Genomic DNA, 22,567 nt, shown 5'->3' on the forward strand with positions numbered 1-22,567 from the left:
CTCCAGTGAGAAACAGGATCCATGCCACTGAAGCAGGAAATATTACTGTTAGAGCAAGAGTCTGCTCTTAATGGGTGCAGGGGAACAACAGTATAGAACATTGTGTGATGAAGGCTTCAGGGTTTTGTGGGATTTTTTTGTTTGTTGGACGGTAGGAGTTAAGGCTCAATTTTGGAGTTGCAGGTTTTCTTAACTCTAGTTGAAGTGATCTGACTGGATAAATTTCTTTGTATTGAAATGTGGAAGCAGTGCCTTATAGCCAGAAAAACATAGAGGAACAGCAGAAAACAGATTGCAAAGCAGAGGCAGAAAGACCAGCCAGTTAAAGAAAAGTCAGATACATAAAACCTCAGTGTTTTTCAGTGAACCGAGGACACTGATTAAGAGAGAAGTTTCATGTTTTAAGAAGCCTGGTGAGAACAACTGCTACACAGAATGCTGAATGCAAACCATAATCTTATTAGAAGAAATTCCTCTCACCACTTACAACTACAAGACACTGCTCTACAACAGGGAAAATTACATCTTTTCCATCTGTCATTAAAAAGATATCCCTAGAGCATTCTGAAAATAGTTGAGGTAGCTGCATTTCTAACTTCATTTCAGACTGCAAAGAACAAATGTGAATGTCATAAGAATTCAATTTTGAACATCAGGAAGAAATAAAAAGTGGATTTGTACCAGGAAAGTGAGTCCTCCAACACAGCAGTGAACTGATTCTCAGTACCTTGTAGCTCTAGAAAGGCTGGCTGAACATCAGAAAATTCAGTAGGCTACTTGCTGTTAAGCTGTTCCTGCAGGAGTACTCTATAAATACAAGATGGGATCAATACAATATTAGCCCAACATCTTGGCAAACTACTGCCCGCTAGATCTAACAGATTTAAAATACTTATACTGGAACAGTTGTTCCTCTATGCTGCACAGACTAGATCAAGGCCACACAACCATGTCTGCTTTACATTATTACTTCAGAGAATCTGCATCTCAGAGTGTTTGTGGTGATGGTAAGTGAACAACAAAGACATTTAGTAATACCAGAGCACTTGGGTCAAAGACGTGCAGCTTCTTCCCAGCTTGAAGAACTGATGTCCTGTCCACGGTGTAGCTGAGCTTCCAGACTACTCTGTCCTGCAAAGCACTGGATTGAATGGAGCATGTTTGAAATAGTTTTTCTGAAGTTGTTGATCAAACAAAAGGACTCAAACACAAGAGCTCATATTGCATGTTTGATGGTCAAGGTACTGTAATGAACTGCACCATCTAGACAATGGTAAGAACTTTGGTGGACAAAAATTTTCCACCAAATGACTGTATGTGAAACGTGCATGTACTCTGCTGGCTGTCATGTAAAATACGCAGTTTTTCCCCTCTCCTCATGCTGTTACTTTTATTCAACACTGTCAAATCTTCTGTCCTTAAATATTCATGTCAAATTGCAGAAACAGCATGAAGAATTTCCACAGTCTCTTACATGATAGCAAAGGGAAAATATTTTAAGAGATTGAACTAATTGTAGGATCATGTTTCTGGCAAAATTGTATATAATTTCTAAAAATGGCATTAGAAACCAGATTTAAGTTGGGGTTTGTATTTAAGTGGATAGCAACTTACATAAGAATCAAAAATATTTAATTTCCCCAGTCCAGTCAGCACAAGTCTAATATGTCATGTTCAAGCAAAGACACAGATGGGTGAAAAATAGCTTTTCACAATGTTTTTATTTAGTAAAGTTTTGTTCTGTGATGTGCCATCTCCTGTTGAAAGAACTGGTATAGATGCTAACTAAGCTTTCCACTCTTTTAAAAATACTGTAGTAGTATGGAATCAGTATAAGCAGTTATCATGCTGTGATTTCCATTTATAGGCAGAAATGCATAGCATCATAGATTGCCTGTATTAAAAATGTGCAGAGCTAAATTTGGTTGTATTGGTGCAACAACAAAGAGGTATTCAAGTGGCACATGTGTGGGTTTAAGGGTGAGTTTTAAATGGTTGCATGCACCTGCCAGTGCAGCTTGCACTACTGCAAGCAAACCTGGATATAACTGAGAATTCTGTGTCTGGTTTTGGATTACCAAGAGAAAAGAAAAAAAAAGAAAAGAAAAAAAAAAAAGGTTCTTTCTGTTAAAAGCAGCTGCAACTTTTATTTTATAGACCAAAAATGAAGCCCCCCCCCATCATACACACACACATAGAAAAGGCAAGACCGTTGTAGCCATTCAAGTGAATGATATGGTGGGCAAACCTCCAGGACAGTCATCTCCCCAGTACATCTCATTCAACACAGGTAATTCCACTCAAGTACTACAGTCTGTTTTGTTAAAAATCTATACACACACACGCATATGCACACACACACGCTCTATATGCATCATTTCAGGTCACTTTACTGCATAATTAAAAATAATAATAAAGGTAATGAAAAGACCGCAATGATACTCTTACAGCAACAGAGGTCTGAGGCACTCAGGGCAGAGAAGACATTTTCTGGCAAATTTGGGAGTACACGAGTCCCGTTCTGTGAAGCACTAATTAACCCCTTTTCCCTAATTACCTAAATTCTGCAGTGCCACGGGGAGCCAAGGGTATGCAGTACTTCATGTTCTTGGGTCTGTGGCAACAAATCCACAGTACACCTTGTAAAAGGTGTATTTTGTGCCCCATGATTGTATGATTTAATGTCTGCATTGGTTTATTTCTTGCATTACAGTGGTGTAAGACTAAGTCTGCAATGGGGTCTGAAAAATTTTTAATTACAATTCAGAAGAAAAAACAAATCCCCTCAGCAGAGAAACTAAAGATTATGGAAGGGAAATGAGCATGGGGAAAAAAAGGGTGGAGAGAAGAGAGGTCTAATCAATCCACTCTCCTTAACATAAGTTTCCAGCTCATCATGACCCATTAAAAAAAATAAAGGGGTATATATACTAATACTGCCCACTCTATACCCAGTTTGAGGAAAAAAGATCAGTTTTCATAGCTGCCCCCCTAAGACTTTCCAAAAGCATGAAACTCACTCAACTGAGGGGGGGGAAATGACCCGTTTAAAAATTACCAAAAGAAAACAAATACAGCATTGAACACATTTCATTTTCACACACTCAGACTGGTTTTGAGATATATACTCATTTCACTGTAAGTCTTGCAAATCCACTCCCCCACAGCTACTGTGGATGTACCTTTAAAAAATGCCCCACAGCTAACACACGTAGGGATCCCATGAATCATGGGATCTTTTTGGTTCTTGTTTCATTCCTTTACCTAGGCAAGTCTGATACATCAGCTTCACCAAGCTTTTGGAGCGGGAGGCTGCCTGTAAGTACCGCTTCGCCAAGAAGCAGCTTATTCCAGGGAGCTGCATATAGAACAGAATTTATTAATTTTCTCTGTAGGAAGCCCATACTATCCAATCTCCATCAAGAGAAACAAGTCCTGCCATTAACACAGTGTGTCACCTACAGCTGGAATCACCACAGAAGCCATCAGCAGAGAGATGGGGACAGAAGTAAGGTAGCCTGCTCTCAGAAGTGTGTGTCTTTCTCCCTTCTGCCCCCTTCTCAACTGATAAACAAACAAGGCCCAGCCTATTAGAACAGTATCTGCAGAAGCAGGAGCAAGTCTTTGGAACTAGAAATGCTTAAAATCTCAGGTGCCACTCATATGCCAAGAGCAACAGGGCACACTGAAGTGGTGAAAAAAACCTGGATCCCAAAATATCAAGTCCCAGTGGGAAAGGTTACCCACACTTTTCTAGCTAATATCATGGCAGCAACAGAAGCAATTGTGGGTCTAATTGGAAGAAAGGTGCTAAAGAGATAATTAAAGAAAAAACAAAAATATAGTGTGAATGTTGTAGGTAGGAGGAAAGAAGAAGATTCTTTCCATTCTTCTCTGCTTTTCCAGACATTGGGTCAGGTTCTTCAAGATATTCCTCTTATCTACAATCACTGAGAACAAAGTAAAGGATGAAATCTTTCTATTCTGTACTCTTAAAAAAATGCATAGTACAGAGACAATAAAAAGTATGCATCGTTCCGATCTCCCTGCTCAGCCTGGGGTCTCACTGGGACATGAAATGGGGACGAATGCTATCCAGCCGCCGGGTCAGGATCTCACAGCCTGTGTCGGTGACCAGGAGTGTGTGTTCAAACTGGGCCGATCGCTTTCCGTCTCTCGTCACCGCAGTCCAACCATCAGGCCATGTCTCATCTTGCCAACCACCTAAAAACAGAAATGGTGACTTTCTGCCAGTCTTCAAGTAACAGGTAACAGTTCCCCAAAGAGAACTGGAAAAATCTGCCAACTATACAGAATAGAACCAGCATCCTATTCCATCACTACTGAAGGGTAAACAAGAGTAACCATTTTATTGCTAAATTGCTCACCTTCACAGATCATTGGTTCAATTGTAAATACATGACCTGGCTTCATGACTCCAACTGCCTTATTTTCTGCAATAAAATAAACACAAGTTAGAAAAAGGGATACCATCTTAGTAAATGAATGAATCCTTGTCCTAGAATAATACTGTAGAGTCAGAAAAGCCCTTCCAAGATGACCTGTTCACTTGTCCATTTTTACTTCTACATTAAAATTTCCTTTAATTCTTTCCTTCTCCACCCATCCTCCTAAAATATTTACTCAAGGAGCTTAAAATTAATTGCTGTCTTTCTCTCCAACAACAAGAATTTCAACTCTAGCTCTATAAAAACACTGAACAAATATAATACAGGAATTTCTGCACACTTCTATAATGAAAAGCATTACTTAAAAAAACCAATAAAAAGAAGCACTTAAGATACCTAGAGAAGGCTTGAAACCTCCTTATTTGTTTCCACCAAGCCATTAGCTCCAATATGGTCAAAATATGACAGCAGTTAAGTAATCCCATGACTCCATTTATGCCCCCCTCATTACTCTGGGTAATGGGGTCATAATAGTGTCAGGGTGACAATGCTGTGTTCTTTAGCTAACATAAAATAGCAAAGAATTTCAAGGCACCCAAGACAAGAAGACAGGAGCTTTTTGATGTTATATGCACCAAAAATATTTACGTGGAGGCACATGAACTGAAGCACAGCATGACTCTAGGAGTGTAGTTTGACTGAAGAAAGGTTTCAGCCCTTTTCCACTGCCCTGTTTCACCTAGAATGGCAGTGCAGCTTAGATGTGACTCAGCCTGAGGGCTGCAGGATTGCACAGGAACTGTCAGCTCCAAGCTACTTTGCTGCTGTAGACAATTTGCATCAATTTTTACACACAGATTCCTCATCCCCCTAACTCTTAACTGTGTAAATTTATTAAACTGCCTCAACCACGTAGACCCTTTAAAAATCTCAGACATCAAGCTGCCACAACAGCAACCAGAATATTTTTCTTTTACTTAAATGGTCTTGTCTCTGTCTCAATCATCATCTGGTATTTCTTGTCTCAACACTTACATTTAAGTTCCTGGTCTTCTGCATCTGAATAAATTTTGTCCTTTATTCCCTGTAGTTTTTATGGTTTTATTAAATAATTTAAAGGCTTATAAAATGAGCTTTTCGCTTTTCAAACTCCTTTCACAGTAAGCCAGAAATAAGCAGCAGCATTCTTTTTATCTCATTTTCTCATGAGCCTTTAAGTCCCTCAGATCTTTCCACTTTGTTTTTGTTGTGAATCTGTATTTAAAAATACCAGAAAAAAAAAATCCTGCACCTTTCTTTTTAGTAACAGGCATATTTGCTCAATGAAGAGGAAAAAAAAAGTTCAAAGTTCTAAATAGCCAGGAAAGAGAGGAATTTTATTTTTCTCAGACTGAATTTTAATTGGTATAAAATGCTCTCCATCTCTGAAGAATCCAGATTTTCTTCATTCTACACAACAAAAAGTACACAACAGGAATCTTGATACCCTTTTACCCCACAATTAACAGATTTTTTCAGATGTTCTCTGAAAAAATAACTTAGGGAAATGATGACTTGAAAAGTCAGGAATCAGTAGTCTATAACCATAATGTGTTAAAGCTCATTAGGAGATGAGAAGATGGAGGCACCTGTCAGGTCTGAGGAAATAAGTGACCTGTCGAGGAAGCTTTACAGCTCAAGTGAGTGTGAACTGTTCATCACAGCTTCATGATATTTACTCTATCCTTAGTTGTCCACTGGCATTTAAGTTTCCCTCCTTTGCCTCTGTGGATGCTGTTCTTAGTCCTGCTGGAAAAACTGTTACGGGGCCATGGGTATTTCCAGAAACCAGCACTGCTGGCATCATTCCTCCTCTGCCAAACAATATTAAGTTGTTTCCAGGAGTACCAGATCACAACACTCAAATGAGGAAACATAAAGAAACAGGATCTGGATTCAGACACAACACCCATCTATACTATCCAAAATGCCTTTTATTTACATCTGTAAATGGCAGTAAGTTTTTGCTTGGCCTTTCTAAGGAGAGAAACATTTGCCTGTTCATGTCACACACGAATGTCTAAGGGAATTGAGTTAAGAATTCAGGCAAAAACTTTGAGCACTTAACCAGTACAGATGAGAGCTGACACTTACCTCTGGTGTAGGTATAGACTGTTTTATTATATAATATATTCACCTTACTTAGGTTCATAGAGGATGTTATTGTACAGAGTTAAAAAACAAAGAACTCCCAAGGGCCAAAATGCTAACTTGATCATTGTCAGGCAACATGCTACTTTAACAGAATATAACCAAGAAATAAATCGAGTGCATTCACTGCAAACCCCCTCTTGTCTACAGGACAGCACAAAGGGAATGAATACTCACTGGCATAATGTGGCACGTTAGGGGCCGTATGGAAAAGTTTATGGATTCCATGCCCACAGTAGCTCCGAACCACTGAAAATCCATTTGCTTGAGCATGTTTCTGAATGATGTTTCCCAGTTCTCTGTACCGAACACCAGGTTTTACTGCAAAATTAAGGAGATATAGATGGAAATTTAAAGAGCTTCCCTTCAACATAACTAATCATCAAACACCATCTCTGTAGCGCTCATGGCTTGTATGTCCTTCTGTTCTAATATGTAACTTCCTATGATCACTTAATCCACTAAGTACATAAATGAGTGCAATAACATGAGAGAGGGAGGAAATGGTCTCATATAAAAGAAAAAAACAAGAGAGAAAGAAGAAAACTCCTCTTCCACAAGAACACTATTTTCTTCCTTTCATGGATGCAAATGCTTACATTCAAAGGGTATCAAAGTTTGAAATTAACAACTTTCAAAGTACTTGTTAAGCTCTCACACCCTGAGCTGCAGTGCTTCTTGCAATGAACATATGAACTATATTTTAATACATACTTACCCCTCTACTACTATGTGAAAAATGTACACAAAGGACTAAGAATGTATTAAAAAAAAAAAAAAAAAGAAAAATGGGTATCTCTACTCTTAGACAAGATTCTCAATGACAACGCTACAGCAAATAAGTGTGTTCGTATTCAGGGCTAACTTTTTTGACAAGCCCTTTGAGAAGCCTTAAAGAGTGTGAAATACATGAAAATGGTGTGAGAAATTCACTTTGAGCACTTGGACAAAGGAGTAATAATACCATAAAAGCAACAATGTTTCATCCATCAGCTAATGAAGATTCATACCAAATGCAACCTTGAGCCACTAAAAATAAAAAAATCATGTAAATGCTTTTTCAAGAGCATTTGCAACTCCCTGAGTATATGCTGTTCCTTCAGGAGCCAGATGTCATGTGGTTGCGTGAAGCCACCTTAATCAGGGTTCACATAAAGCTAAAACTTTACATTAAGAAACCATTTAGTTCAGTTCTCTGCTAATGTAAGCAACTACAACTGAAATCTCCATGTTAAATTTACAGAAAATAACAAGAAAATCAGATTACTGAAGTGTGCATGCTTTTCCCAAAATTAAAAAAGTCTGGGGAAGAGATTAATCTGTTGGTTTTGTACCATCTCCCTTGGGCCTGACAGCACAAGCAACTCATTTCAATGCAGTAAGGAGCCCTCTGCTTCTCTCTCATTCAGCTCTCCTAGTTAGAGCTCTGCTGGTCCAATGCCAAGAAATTAAGATGATTTAAAGAGGGGAGAGGTGACCCTTTTTAACAGCTGAGACACTCGCTGCCAGAATCCCTACTCGCAGGCAATGTCTAAAATCCATTAAAACCTGTTACAGCATCTAAAAAGATGGTAAAGAAAACTTACAGTGAGAATTTAAATCTCATTATAATGAACACAAAGGGGAATTTCTGTCATAGTTTATACATCAAAGCCAGGAAATAAAAAGATAAGAGACAACACATGTAACATTTGCTATAAAAATAAAAATAAAAGTACAGGAGCAAAGATAAACATTGTTCTGGTTTAGCTCTGAAAAACAAAGCAGTCATTTCAGAACAATAATCCCACATAAACAGACAATCTACATTCTTCACAGCTCAACTCTGCAGTATTTTTGTTTGGATCATACAATGGATACACAAGACATCATTCCTATGGCTTTCTGTCTTTTCAGCTTGGCTGGCCATCTCCAAATTATTAACCAAATTTATATTCACTATAACTTTTTTTCATTTACTTTTGATTAAATGCAAGTTTAAAGCCTTCCTATACAACACCTTAAACTTCAGTCTCTAGAGGCCTTAAAGGGAGTAAATTATATTGGGAATTTTAAGAAGCTACAGGGTATAAAAGATACAGATGATACAAGTATTTCCAGGGACTTTGGAGATTTTTGTTTTTATTTTCAGAAGTTGAACATGACTGAGTTACCTTTCTCTCTCATTGTATGTCTCAATACAGCTGTCCTGAGTCATAACTAAGCAATATAGTTGAAGTTCTGTGTGTACTGAAGGATATGGATCTGTCTTCTCTGGCGCATTCCCACAGCTGAAAATCAAGAGTTCTAACTTGCTTTATGAAATAACCATCATGTTTGGCTGGGGTAAAGAGATATGTTTAATTGTTCAAAAGGTGTTTTACCTTACTGGTTGACTGTGCAACACCATACAAATTATAAAAGTAAGGTCTTCCAAAACACACTTTTGCTTGTAATATTCTCTAACCTGCTCACATCAAGGATGTCTTATTCATCTAACTAACAGTCAAAAAAGGCTGTTTCCATGTAAATATAATCATCTGTGGGTCAGGTCAGCATTGAGTACATTTTTCTCATCAATTCACATTCCAAACAGGAGTTGCAACCGCTGCCCACAGAACTGTGTCATTTGAAGGCTCACTGCATTATACAACATCCATCATCTGCTGGTGACAACACACCAGTGCTTCTGCATGTGGCAAGAGAAGTCACTCTGGGCAGTGGCAAATACGAGCAATCACATTTGAGAACCAAAACCTTAATGCTTTGGGCTCTGGTCAGAGGGTTTACCTGCATCGATGGCTTGCATTAGGCACTCGTAAGTTGTCTGGACAAGTCTCCTTGCACCCTCGTCAACTTCTCCAACATAAAACGTCTCGTTCAGATCTCCGTGGTAGCCATTGCGATAGACAGTAATATCCACTGCAAAGAACACAAGACATGTTGGACTATCAGCACCCTATTCCTCACTTCTTGATTTGTGAAGGGACAAACACAAACACATGAAAATGGGGTATTCTAATTGTGAAGTCAAAATTACTTCACAGGTGTAAACTCTTCCAGCAGAATCAATCTGTCATGCTTATCTTGTAGATTCTATGGAATTAATTAATAAGATAGTGTTTCACTGGTCAAACATCTGATGTAATAAAAATGACTAAACCCCCTTATAGAAGGTGTTCTCTAAGGCTGAGGTACAGCCTTGGCAAGCAAATAGCAGAGACATAAGGCACTGTGTAGATGAAGCCAATCAAGTTGATTAGAGGGATGAATGAACCTCTCCTATGAGGAAAGGCTGAGAGAATTTGGATTGTTCAGTCTGGAAAAGAGGTTTCGGGGTGACCTAATTGCAACCTTCCAGTACTTGAAGGGAGGCAATAACAAAGATGGAGAGGGACTTTTTACAAGAGCATGTAGGGACAGGACAAGGGGGAATGGTTTCAAAATGAAATGAGTAGGTTTAGATTAGGTATTAGGAAGAAATTCTTCACTGTGAGAGCAGTGAGGCACTGGAACACATTGCCCAGAGAAGGTGTGGATGCCCCATCCCTGCAGGTGTTCAAGGCCAGGTTGGATGGAGCTTTGAGCAACCTGGTCTAGTGGACAGTGTCCCTGCCCACAGCACGAGGCTTGGAACTAGATGGTCTTTAAGGTCACTTCCCACACAAACCATTCTATGGTTCTATGAACTGAGCCTCTTAGTTTGGACTCCAGCAACGCCAGAAAAGCTGGCAACAGTAGAGAGCTGTGCAAAAGCATGTCATCTTTGAAATTAAAGAAAGATAAAAGGAGCTTGGCACACATTGTTACATGTACACTACAGCTCAGAGCCATCAGCCAGACCAAACCTCCCCTAGAAAGGGGCAGCAATCATGAGACTTTTCCTGAAAAGGCTGGTACCCACAGCACTGAGATGTAGACTTAGTAGCTATTATTACATGCTAATATATATCAAATATCTGATCATCTAAAATGATTCCAACCTGCTTCTAGAGGTAGGCCAAAGCCTGGGACCTGCTAGATATTTATTTATGGATAAGAGAAAAACAAACCAATGCAATAAAAAAAGGTGCAAGTGTTTGTACGAAACAATTATCATTGATTTTTGCTGCCAAACCAGGATGAAAATGAAAACAAAAAATGGTTAAGTAATTTATAGAAGTATCCCTCACCACCTAAGAAGGTGTAAGTACCTTAAGTACCATGAGCAAAAAGCAACTGGTACTGTTAGGATGCTCAAAAAAAAGGATATGTTTTTCAATACACACCTATACCATGCCTCACCATTAGGATCCTTTACAGTCATCATAATCATCATGTCCATAGCAAAACCATAAGGATCTAGAGCCATCTAATTAAGAATTCACATAGAACTAATCCAGCTGAATAATTCAGTACACATTTTATTCACTATATATATATATAGTCTGGAACAACTGGGCAGAAGAATTATGAAGCCCTAAAGGTGGATCAAACTTTGCAAGTTATTTAATTAAATAAACTCACAAATTAAATTGGTAAATAAGAAAAAAAAGGTTCTCTTAAGAAGCTATTTCAATTACGTTGCCTGCGAGTGAAAACTCACCTCACTGCATGGTTTTAACTGGACAGAAGGTAGAAATGTTAAAGGTCAATTTTCACAGCACTTACCATTAACAATATCTCCTTCCTGCAACGGCCTCCTGTCGGGAATTCCATGACAGATCACTTCATTCACTGACGTACAACACGACTTAGGGAAATTATAATAATTCAGAGGGGAAGGATAGCAATTCCTTGCAATACAAGCCTAAATAGAGAAAATACAATTTACACTTTACATTAGTAAGTTCTGTACAAAGAAAAAAGGTAGAAAAACCATAAAAAACAGCTTTACAGTAAGAATGATAGGCTGAAAAGCAGTGACTCTTGAAAATAAGACTCTTCAAGCATTTCTTGGTATTACAGTATTTTGTTATGTTTTGCATTTCTTACCAGGACGAAAGTAAAACTACTTCAATTTTGTTTCTGCTCATTTTTATGTTCAACTACAGATGCTGAAATATTCAGGTTTAAAACAATGCACGGCAATATTTATTCAGTTAAAAAACCAGTCATTTTCAATTACTGTTTTTAAGCACCTGGTCTAAAACTCTTAAGTATTTTTGCAAGACACACAAGCAAAGTAACATTTAGCACCACTCTTTCACCCCTAGCTTTAAAACCTTAAGCTGCTTCCCTGGCACTCTAATAACACTTTTGGTATTTTTGCAAAATGGACACATTTTATATATACTTACATATACATACATACATACATACATACACTTTGTGACGTACTGAGCAAAATACTGGAAAAAAATATCGTGTTAACTTTTTTTTTTAATTTAAAAAAATAATACTGTTTTAAAACTGCAAAGTATCAATTCAGGATATCAGTCAGTATCAACAATCTGCCACACAAAAGTTTCCAGAAACTGCTGAGGAGGGGTAACATCATTTTAACTACTAGTTCTTCATATCAGACATTATGGCTAAGCAAATAATTTGGTTTTTAATGCAGTTCAACAGAAATCTCCAGCCTAATGAAACCAGAGTAAGTTCCTTACAATCTTGGCTCAAGAGCTGCAAATGCAGATAAAAAGAACCACAAAGCTCTCTAACAAACTTAACCCTGACAGAATCGTTGCCTTCCCCACAGTGGACAGAAGCATCCTCAATTATCGGACTACTTGATTCATAGAAAAGACAGCAAAGAAAAAGAAATCACACAATTCAAATATCTATGAACAGTTAAGCCAGGAAGATTCTTGGACATGTATTTCAAACACTTCACTGGACTGTGGCTTTAATTTGTCTGACTGTACCAAAAATCTTGTTTCAATTCTCTCTGAGGCACCTCAGTTTTGATTCCAATCATAAATAACTAAACCTTCTCCTCTGTACATTTTAGCCAACAACAGAGAGCACAGGAAATCCATGGTTTACAAATTATATATAATGATATCTGTGGAGCAAAAAGGGTTTAGAAGAAAGAAAATTATGATGCTAACTGAGAAAGCAGGTGAAGAAACTTAGAAGAAACCTGAAGCCAGAAATCATGGAAGCTGCTGATACAGAGAGAGGCCCACGAGTTCCTAACTCATTTTGAATCTACCATTGTGCTGGAGCACACTTCTACCATCTGCACTACCCACTAGCTTCAAACTGGGAAACAGTTCAAAATAAAGAAAAGGAATTCATGCAACAAAGAAAACCACACGACAATCATTCAAGAACAGAGACAGCAGAAAGCACTTGGAAACACCAGAAGAAAAATAAAATAATCTTACTAAATGGACAGCATGATCAATTTCTTCAGTAGTTACTCCTGGTTTCACCATCATGGCAGCAACATCCAATACTTCTCTAGCAAGCTGCAAATTAAACAATTTAAAATAGAGTTAAAATTGATCTATTGGCCTACTTTTAATTATTTAAAATAGGCCAGGACTACTCTCCAGAAGATTAGCAACTCATTTTTACAGCTACACTGAGATTGCTAGGAAAGCTGTGTGTAGTTGGGCTCTAGAAAGACTTTGAGACGTCTCCAGGTTATATTACTAAACCACGTCTGTGAGATTTGAAAATACCCCATTTAAGACTTTGGCCACAATTTCCTTGAATACCATAATCTTAAATCAGACTACCTAAATATATTTCAAAATTTGACTTCATGCACAAGGAAGTGATTACAACTGAACAGCTCTTTTTCAAAAATTGTTAGGGACTGGGCTTTGTTTTGCTGTTGTTTTTTAGTTTTTACACAGTACTCCAAGAGAGGAAAAAGTTCTGTTCTCATTTATGCACTATCAAACATATTCTTAACAGCAACGATGTCTCAGCCACAGATTGTCTCACTAGTAATAACAAAGCCAGGAAACAGATAAAAGTCATCTTTCTGCTTGTAAAACAGCATACTGTGAATAAGGAGCCGCAAGGAGAGAAAAAGCAAGAAAACATCAAGTTTCCTGAACTATTTTTCAGTGCTCTACAGTGGTTTGAAAGCTGGTACTCTCAAACGTGCTGTCACAAACTGGTAAAATCACTACAGATTTTTAGAGAACAAAGGCACTTTGAAACGAAAATCAAAACCCCCTTACCCTACACACTACTCGCATCCCTTCTATATCCTCAGATGACAGTATTTTTATTTGAGAGGTTCCTTTTAAAGCCTGTTCTGATTCAGACATTCCTGAAAAGGGGGAGGGGGGAGGAAAAAAAAAAAAAAAAGAAAGAAAAAACCCACGTTATACACAGAGGAGTGATTAATCACTAAGTATGTCCAATCAAGCAACTTCCTTAGTGTGCCAATGGCAATGAAGTACAGACTTTCTCACCACAGACTAAAGTAACAAGCCTACCAAACAATAGCATTATCATCATTATTCAGATTAATTTGAATTCATAAACCTTCCACAATATTGTAATGCCCACATGTGCTCAGAAGGCCCATTCACTTACTGCATAAACACAATCTTAAAAATCAGATTTACACGGAAATTATTTTATTCATAGAAAATTATTTTTAGCTGCTTTTAGAAAATAAATAGTAATAAATAATATTCTGAAAGAGCCATAAAAGATTATATGAGCTTGTGAATATATCTGGTTATACTACTGCACTAATCATCTGATAAAAACATGTAAATTCTTCCTAGCAAATTCCGTGCAAGCTCAGCTTTATAGATGAACGACACCCTAAAATACAGTATTTTGTGTTGTTTAAATACTTACATTCTGTAAAGAATAACTAAAGAACAGCATAAGATTAAAAAATAATGCTAACATACTTTATAGCTGCTCTTTGGGGAAATACAAAGTACAAATACCGATATCAAAAGGAGAAAATATCAAAACAAACCAATAAGCAAGTAATGCATTCCCTCTGTGTCCAAAAATAGCTGGAACTCATACATGAGTTTTCTTCTGGGGGTTGCTTACTGCAGGTTTTTCTTTTGTTATTTCATAACACATTTTCTACAGTTACACTGATGCTACTGAGAATGGCTTAGAATTCACCTGTGACAGTCAACTAATTGTTGTTTGTTATGAAGTCAACAACAGGACTGGGACTTGTATGTTTGGGGTTTTTTAAATTCCCTGAACACCTCTCAAAGATAACACAAACTCTGGACTTCCAAAAAATACTTGTAACCATTATTTTTGAAAAATCAGTAAGTTAACAAGAGGAAGAAGTAAAGTGAGAAAAACAGATAGAAGAGGTTCCCTTCTCCAGTATCTCCTTCGTGCTTTATAGGCTTTTTTGATTAAAAGGAAAATAGAAGAAGAGAAAGCAAACTCCATAATTGTGATTTGTTTCAAGTTACCTAGTGGATGATCAGCATAGTCTGGTCTCTGAATATAACTTGGCACAGGTCTTGTTGGCGTCTAAATAAATCACAGGCAAAGCTGGTTAGGTTGCAAGAACACTTACTATAGTCACAAAAACTCATGCAGCAAAATTAAATACAGTAAAATATGGCTAAGTCCACTTAGAAAAGGTTGTGAAGTATGCAAACACTGCAGAACAGTTCAAATTTTCATTTCTCAAACACTCTCCTGTTACTCTTTGTTGCCTTCATATTATACAACTTCTAGTATCCAACTCCACGCCTTTGTAAAAATCAAACTTTTATGTTTAAACTAAAATGGTTTTATAACATATTATCCCTGTTACACTGCAGTGTTTTTTCTGCTACTTTCCAGAGTACAAGTGCACTGGTTCCAAATACATCCTTCCTCTCTCTAGCAAGATTGCTATTTCTAATCATTGCTGTATTCATTAGCACTAGTTTCGTTTGCATCAGTCCTGCAGCAGTCAGAAGACAAAAAAGCCAATGTTCAACAGTAACATCACTATTACTTGGCCGGTGAAATATCCAAAACACCCTTTTCTCCAACAACACTAACAAACTCACGTGGGCTCAGGCTCTGTTAATCTGTTCTCTGATAAGCCTGTAACAGATGGAGAAGACTATAGAGGGAATGCCACTGAGGCAGCATTTCCAGCACAGGCCAATTAGAAAAGACAAATGTAAACAAAACACCACTACTCCTGTAAAAAAGCTTCGGCTTATTCCATATACAAACTTGTACCAATTCAAAAACACACCTATACTGAGGTCATCATCTTCTAAACCCACCTTTCATAGACAAAGATCTTACTGACCTCTTGTTATTCTTCAACATTCTAGTGCTGGAGATTACTATAACCTCTGTTCCTTCAAAAGAGCTGTTCACCAGTTCAGTCACCAGGTTATTTCAAACCACTAATGTAAAATAATATAAAGCCATTTATTTAAACTTTAAATTAATTCACCTGAGTTTTTCTGAAAATAGACTGCTTCATAATTGGCGAGGACACTAAACAGCTAGGAGACATCATCTGAACTAGCAGTAGCTTTCTTGCAAAATAAATGCCAAAAGATGCAGCTAAAAGGTATGAGCTTAAGCCTGTTACTGATGCGTGTTACCTCACTTCTTTAATTTGAAATATACCAAGAGACAGAACAAGTTAAATCAAAATGAACCACAGTAAGGACAGTCATATATGTCCCTGCCATCAGGTTCAGAGTGCTTAAGAAGCTTGCCTCTCTCAGCTAAAATGTGGGAGGTAATCAGGTCAGGAGTGGTCCATTAGTTGCTACAGAATCATAGAATCAACTGGGTTGGAAAAGACCTCTGAGATCATCAAGTCCAACCCTTGATCCAACACTGCCGTGGTTACTAGACCATGGCACTGAGTGCCACATCCAGTCTCATCTTAAAAACCTCCAGGGACGGAGAATCCACCACTTCCATGGACAGTCCATTCCAATGTCTGATTACTCTTTCTGTAAAGAATTTTTTCCTAATATCTAACCTAAACCTGCCCTGGCAGAGCTTAAGACCATGCCCTCTTGTCTTACTGATAGCTGCCTGGGAGAAGAGACCAACCCTCACCTGGCTACAACCTCCTTTCAGGTAGTTGTAGAGAGTGATGAGGTCTCCCCCCCAGCCTCCTCTTTTCCAGGCTAAAAAACCCCAGCTCCCTCAGCCTCTCCTCACAGGACTTCTGTTCTGTGCAGCAATGTAGCAGTTCTATGAAGGAATGTAGCAGTGCTGGAGTAAGGAGTGGCACCTACTGCTTACCAGTGGATAGTGTGGCCTGAGTTTACCAGTATATCGATACCCAGACCAGGGATTTGTGTTAATGTCACCCTCCAGGGTCCATGAAGACACTTCACGCTTGGCTTTTTCATCTTCTGAAAATACAAGAAAAAGTGGGAAAAAAATTGCAGCAGCAAGATGAGTCCTACTTAAGAATAAGAACTGTGGGGTCTAGAAAATGACTTAGAGGTACATAAGTCTAGATCTGACTCGTTCTGGCATTTTAGACATTGATACATGAAAGTGTAACTAGCAGTTATCATTTTGTATTGCCCTTAAGTTCTTCGCATTCGAAATTCACAATTTTCCAACTCTATTCAATCACAAACTGGGGAATGTCAGGACTTAATGCACAAATGAAGTGTAGCAATTAAGTTGTTCTTCATTTGTAGTTTTATAATCTAGTGCTTGTTTTCATTCCTGGGAAAAAGCATATTTCTACAGAGACACTCACTATCCCTTCAATTAACACTCTTGCACATCTTTTTCTGTGATCTCTCTTGGCATCCAGTGACAGAAATGACCTGAGGTGGGAAAGAGACCACCCAGCTGTCAGATTCAATACATGGAGCCTGCTACCTCTCCAGATCTGATGAAGGGAGTGCAGGTGCTGCCACTTCTGCATTTCTGGACAAGCACTGTGCACACCTTATAAGATGGTCCCAAACTGCTGGAGGTTCCCAGCTCTCTTGACCTTGTGAAATTCATGCCTGATGTGGTCCAGTGACTGACTTCATTCACAAATAACACAATCCTAAGAGGGCAGATTGAAGATGTTTATTTAAAGGCAAGTAGATTGCAAGCACTACCAAAAGAAGAAATATTGACTCAGAAAGAGGAGGTAAGGGTTAAGAAAGAGCATGGTAGTATTAATCTTTAACTCGTAACATGATAACTTGTTTGTTTTCTCTTTTTATATCTCACCAGGATGAAGAGATGGCAAAAGGTCTGCCATACCAAGCCCTAACGTGAATTCCTCAGTCTCTGTGGCTTACATCTGAGCCATCTGCTCACATGATATTCAGTTTAGATGAACCACTGAGAAATAATAATTTAAAAATCCAAACTTTTTCATATCCATGCAGATGCAAAGTAATAGGATACAAAATGCAAGTGTGAACTATGAGATCCCTACACTGGGAAGGCAGAACAAAGGAATACATTTGTAATTGTCTGTACTACTCAAACCTATCATTCGATATTTATTATGGAAAAAGGAGCTTTACTGGGTTTTAGAAAAGGAGGTAAATTATTCGAGGATTTGAATTTCTGACGTCCTACCACCCTTTAAAGCAGGGCTTAATGAAGACAGGCAGGGTGATGGGGGAGAGGAGGCAAGGGGGGCAGAACTGAGGACTGCTCTCTTTTTGGTTTTAAACTCATGGGGTATTTTCACTACTCAGGTAAGGCAGAATCTACCAGTCTACTCGTATTTGTGTGCCAGAGCTACCGGCTGTAACTAAGGCATACAGATACTCTTATTACCTTTAAACACAGGAAAATCCTAGTTATGACACATCCTCCTATCAATGGCTGCACCATGCACACAAGCATTTTCCCTTTTTTTTCCAAAGGGGTACACTCCAAATTGTACAGAGCAGCTGCACTCTGACTTGCTTGAAACACACCAAGTGTCTGATCACAAAGACTTCGCACAGACGTTTCCCACTTTATTGTCTTTTACTGCAATAGACGCCAAAATGCTATGAAGGAACAAGTCTGAAATAATGATTTATTATTCTCCTTGCCATTTATTTCAGCATCCTTCTTTCTCTGTTCATACACCTGCCAATGTAGCTCAAGCAATAATTCATACAAATAGAAAAGTGTACAGAAAGAGAGACTTCTGTGCACTTCTGTCTCTGAAATTTTACACAACACTTTAGATTACTGCAAACTGGTCAAAACTTCAGCCATGCAGAACCCAGTGCCCCATACCTTGGAAAAAACCCAACACCATTCTTAGACAGAGAAGCACAGAACAGCTGAGGTTGGAAGGGACTTCTGGAGGTCATCTGGTCCAGTCCCCTGCTCAAGCAGGGCCACCCAGAGCTCACTGCACAGGACAAAACCAACTCAAAACAATATTAAAGCGGATTAAAAAAAGAGTGAACTTACTTGCTTTCTTGTGTAATAACTTGTGAGTGGCCCAGCTTCCCTTAAAGCACTCCTAGAATTGCAAACAAAATATATAAATACGTGTTTTAAGTAGCATTAACGTGGTCATCCTCTCAAAATAGAGAAGCAACTGTATTTTAAAAGAAAACTAGAAGAGTGTTTTTATTAACCCTTGTAGCAACATGCATGAAACTGCTAGTCTTAACAATAGAAAATACTACATTCAAAAGTTTATTAACCAGAATAGGCAGAAAGAGCAGCCAAACACTCGTTGTAGTGAAATATATTGACCTAATCTTATATACTAAATATTGTCCCTTTATCATTTTAATGAGTAACTAAGCACCATGGTTGCTCTGGGTTGGCTGAAGCACAGAGTCTATCTCTGTACATGATCTTACAGCATTGCAGCGGGCAGGATGGTCCTCCCTTGGCTCCTACAACCAGCCATCTCCTCCTGCTAACTGCATCCCTTCTGCCTTCTCCAGCACAGGAAAGCAACAGAGATCAATCAGCACAATCACAGGGGAACTAATGAAGTAGATTAAAGGGTGGGAAATGAAGGTTGCTGAACAAAAATAGGAAATGGAAAGAAAAAAAAAAGAGAAATGTGAAATGGAAATCAAGAAAAGAGTGACTGTGGAGGAGTCTGGCTTTTTCTCTTTTTTCCAAGCAATAAAAGAGCAGTGTCACAGACAATGAATCAGCAACGGGGCAGATGGAAATGGCTGGCAGCTGGAGAAGAATAAAGAAAGACTAAGAGGAAGGAAAGACATGAAAAAAGAGAGAGATTTAAGCAGAAAAGCTGCAGAAGGCAGCATTAAAGGTGATCCTTTAAGGTGCTAATTAGTAAATTACTCGAGTTTGTAGCAGAAATTCTAATTGAATGGCTACATGCACTCAAAACAACCATTAGGAAACAGCTAATTCCAATAATTTACAATAAAGAGGCAGGAAGCAAACTGTTTTCCTTTATAAGGAAAGACAATACTAATGCTGAATCATCATTGTAGAACTACCATCCAGAGCCAACAACTGATTCAACCTAATGTATACAACACTCAAGCAGTCCAAGACAACAAATCTGTAAACTAAACCCAGTGTATAACATTCTACCCCTGCTTCACAGTTGCTACTGAGTGGTCTTAGCTGTCTGCTCCTGTCGAGCCATCTTCTCCCCTTTTCCTCTTTAGTTCTCGCAACCAGTAGTTACCAAAATGCCTCCACAAAAACACAGTAAAGTGGTGCACAAGTACACCCACGTCCAAAAAGACCCTGCTGTGTGCTGTTTCCCTCATTACCAAAACCAGTTGCTTGCTGTCTTCTGCTTCCTACGCCACATACCAGGAGTCACCACACTCTCTGGACCAGCACAAAACGTGCTGTGGTGCTACGAAATGGTCTGTCTGTGCAACAAGATGCTCTGAAACCAACACTTTGGATGACCAGAGAGAATGTCACTTTGAATGAGCAGCAGAAGGTTTTCCTGTACAACCCACTGCATACAGACCTTTGCAATGCACTAATTTCTGTTTTCTGTTGGAGAGCTGGGAGAAAAGGAGCAGGTTTTAACTGAGGCCTATTTAAAAAAAAGAAATTAAAAAGCTAAAAACGCTATTTTCAAGGACACCGGAAGCACCAGTATGGTTTTAATCCCCTTTCAAACATGAGGTCTCTGTTCTGAAGCAGAAGGATTACAAAACTAAGGACTTAGAGCAGCTACCAGGTATGCAAACCTAGAATCCACTTATTTGAATATAAAAGAGCATTTGGTGAATGAAGATGTACATAAGCTGTGGTAATTCCTGGCTGTAGTTCATTCTCTCCTTCCCTATGGAATTTTGGGATATACTCTCCAATGTTGTTCCTTTGTCCTATACCAACAGTCTTTTCCTCTTTGATGGCCTATAGCCAGAAAACACCAGGCAAACACGGCACCACTGACAGTACCATAACCTGACAACAGGCTCCGTTTTGGCTTTTTATCCCCTGCAGCTGCGAACAGCCGAAGAGGATCCTGCATAAGGCTGCCGTAAGCCTGAATTTTCCCAAACACGTTTCCCAGATTCTACTTGCCCTCTATTTCTAGAGGAGTGGCAGCTCCGTCAGAACTCCTAGAGCACAGCTCCACAGGAGCTGCTGTACAGCGGGACATCCCAGACACGGGGAGATGTGGACATCCATCAACTGCAACAAGCCCAGCGAAGCAGTAAGTCTAAAGCATTTTTGTGAGCACGGGCTACTACATGTGCAGTGTACAATTAACGAGTGTACAATTAACGAGTATCTCTGCCTTGGTCTGACACCTTTGGAAGTCGCTCAAAGGATATGCTGAACATCCACCTACAACCCATCTATTTTGTGTAAGATCAGTCATATGCTTCCTGTAAGCACCGGACTTGCCGGGTACACACAAATTATTTATATTCAACAGCTTACTGCACAAGCACCACGTTGCACATGACTGCAGAGCTCTGCCTTGGCAATTCCAGATAAAACTATGGCAGCTGTCATCTCACGGGTTGAAGAATCACAGCCCTGGCAACAAAGCACTACCAAGGTACCACTGCACATTGCAAGCACCCTCACCTTCTATACCTCAGACTTCCTGACAAGCTATGGAAGAAAGCTGCTCTTTCTCTCCACCTGGGCCACCTTCTGAAAATTTTTTGGAAAAAATGATGCTTTTCACGGAGCCTTCTCCTGAGACATCTACTTCAATCTTCCTATTACCATTCCTGTCTCCTAACGATTCTTCCATGTTCCTATGCCCCTATACAGGTCAGGATAGAAAATTTTCAATGACTAAATAAAACAAACCTAGAAAAAAAATATCCAGGGTGATTTTTAATATTAAAATTAAGAAAATGAAGATTTTTTTTTTCCTGATATGGTGAAAAAAGGAACATGTAAGACGGCATGGCTATATTTTAAAATATTAAATAGCTTCATGGGGGAAGTACGCAGGAATAATATGAATTTGGCTTCAAGTTTCTTGGAAGACTTTCTGGATTTAATTTCAAAAACTACATTATCCATCAGTATGCCTGATATTAATACCCCCACCCTTCTTACCTGAAGCATTTTTCTTTTTATGGAATGTGGCTTTTATATAGCGAACAGGACAGACTTGGAAACACTGGAGAGGACTGTACAAGAAGAGAGGCTAAATGTACGACAAAAATGAAGGTAGAGGGGTAATCCTTGATTTGTTTAGAGCAATCCTGAGTACAACTATTCTATTAGTAAGAAACCTTTAACAACATTTCTGGCTTCAAGCCGTTCTTAAGTCAATCCCACCAGTTCTGTGTTTACAAACAAACTCAACACAGCGTTCATCAGAACCTGTGCATATATGAAAAGGTAACCAAAGGTACAACCAGCATTACCATCTGGAAAGATTCCTGCTGGATCAACTTGTGCAAGCCATGTTATTGCTGTAAATGATTTTTACCTTAAGGACTCAGCCCAAAATCTATTTACTGGTTGAAATATTGACAGAATCATTCAGCATAGCAGAATTTGTTTTACAGTACAGTGCATTTTCATTATTAACACAATGATCACTACTAAATAACTTAAGCTTTCTTTTTTCTTTAAATCAGCCATTGAAAGAACAAAACAAAACCCTTTAAAAGAGTTACTGAACTAATTAGGAAAAAAAATTCTGTGCTATGTTTATTGTCATCCTTACAGTAATA

The 22,567-nt window shown here is 38.6% G+C and overlaps 1 protein-coding gene across 1 annotated transcript; it reads right to left on the reverse strand.

The window, feature by feature from the left end:
- Positions 1-2,239: 2,239 nt before the first annotated feature.
- METAP1 (methionyl aminopeptidase 1) lies at positions 2,240-18,972 on the reverse strand. The gene is made up of 10 exons (XM_018072811.2): positions 18,867-18,972; positions 16,731-16,843; positions 14,927-14,987; positions 13,700-13,791; positions 12,890-12,973; positions 11,229-11,367; positions 9,369-9,500; positions 6,777-6,920; positions 4,389-4,454; positions 2,240-4,224 (listed from the first exon to the last, which is right to left on the reverse strand). The coding sequence occupies exons 4-10, from the start codon at positions 13,787-13,789 to the stop codon at positions 4,064-4,066; spliced, it is 816 nt and encodes a 271-aa protein (XP_017928300.1). The 5' UTR covers positions 13,790-13,791; positions 14,927-14,987; positions 16,731-16,843; positions 18,867-18,972; the 3' UTR covers positions 2,240-4,063.
- Positions 18,973-22,567: the final 3,595 nt, after the last annotated feature.

The sequence above is a fragment of the Manacus vitellinus genome, unplaced genomic scaffold (assembly GCF_001715985.3).
Source record: "Manacus vitellinus isolate BGI_N305 unplaced genomic scaffold, ASM171598v3 scaffold_0_pilon, whole genome shotgun sequence".
Lineage (NCBI taxonomy): Eukaryota > Metazoa > Chordata > Aves > Passeriformes > Pipridae > Manacus > Manacus vitellinus.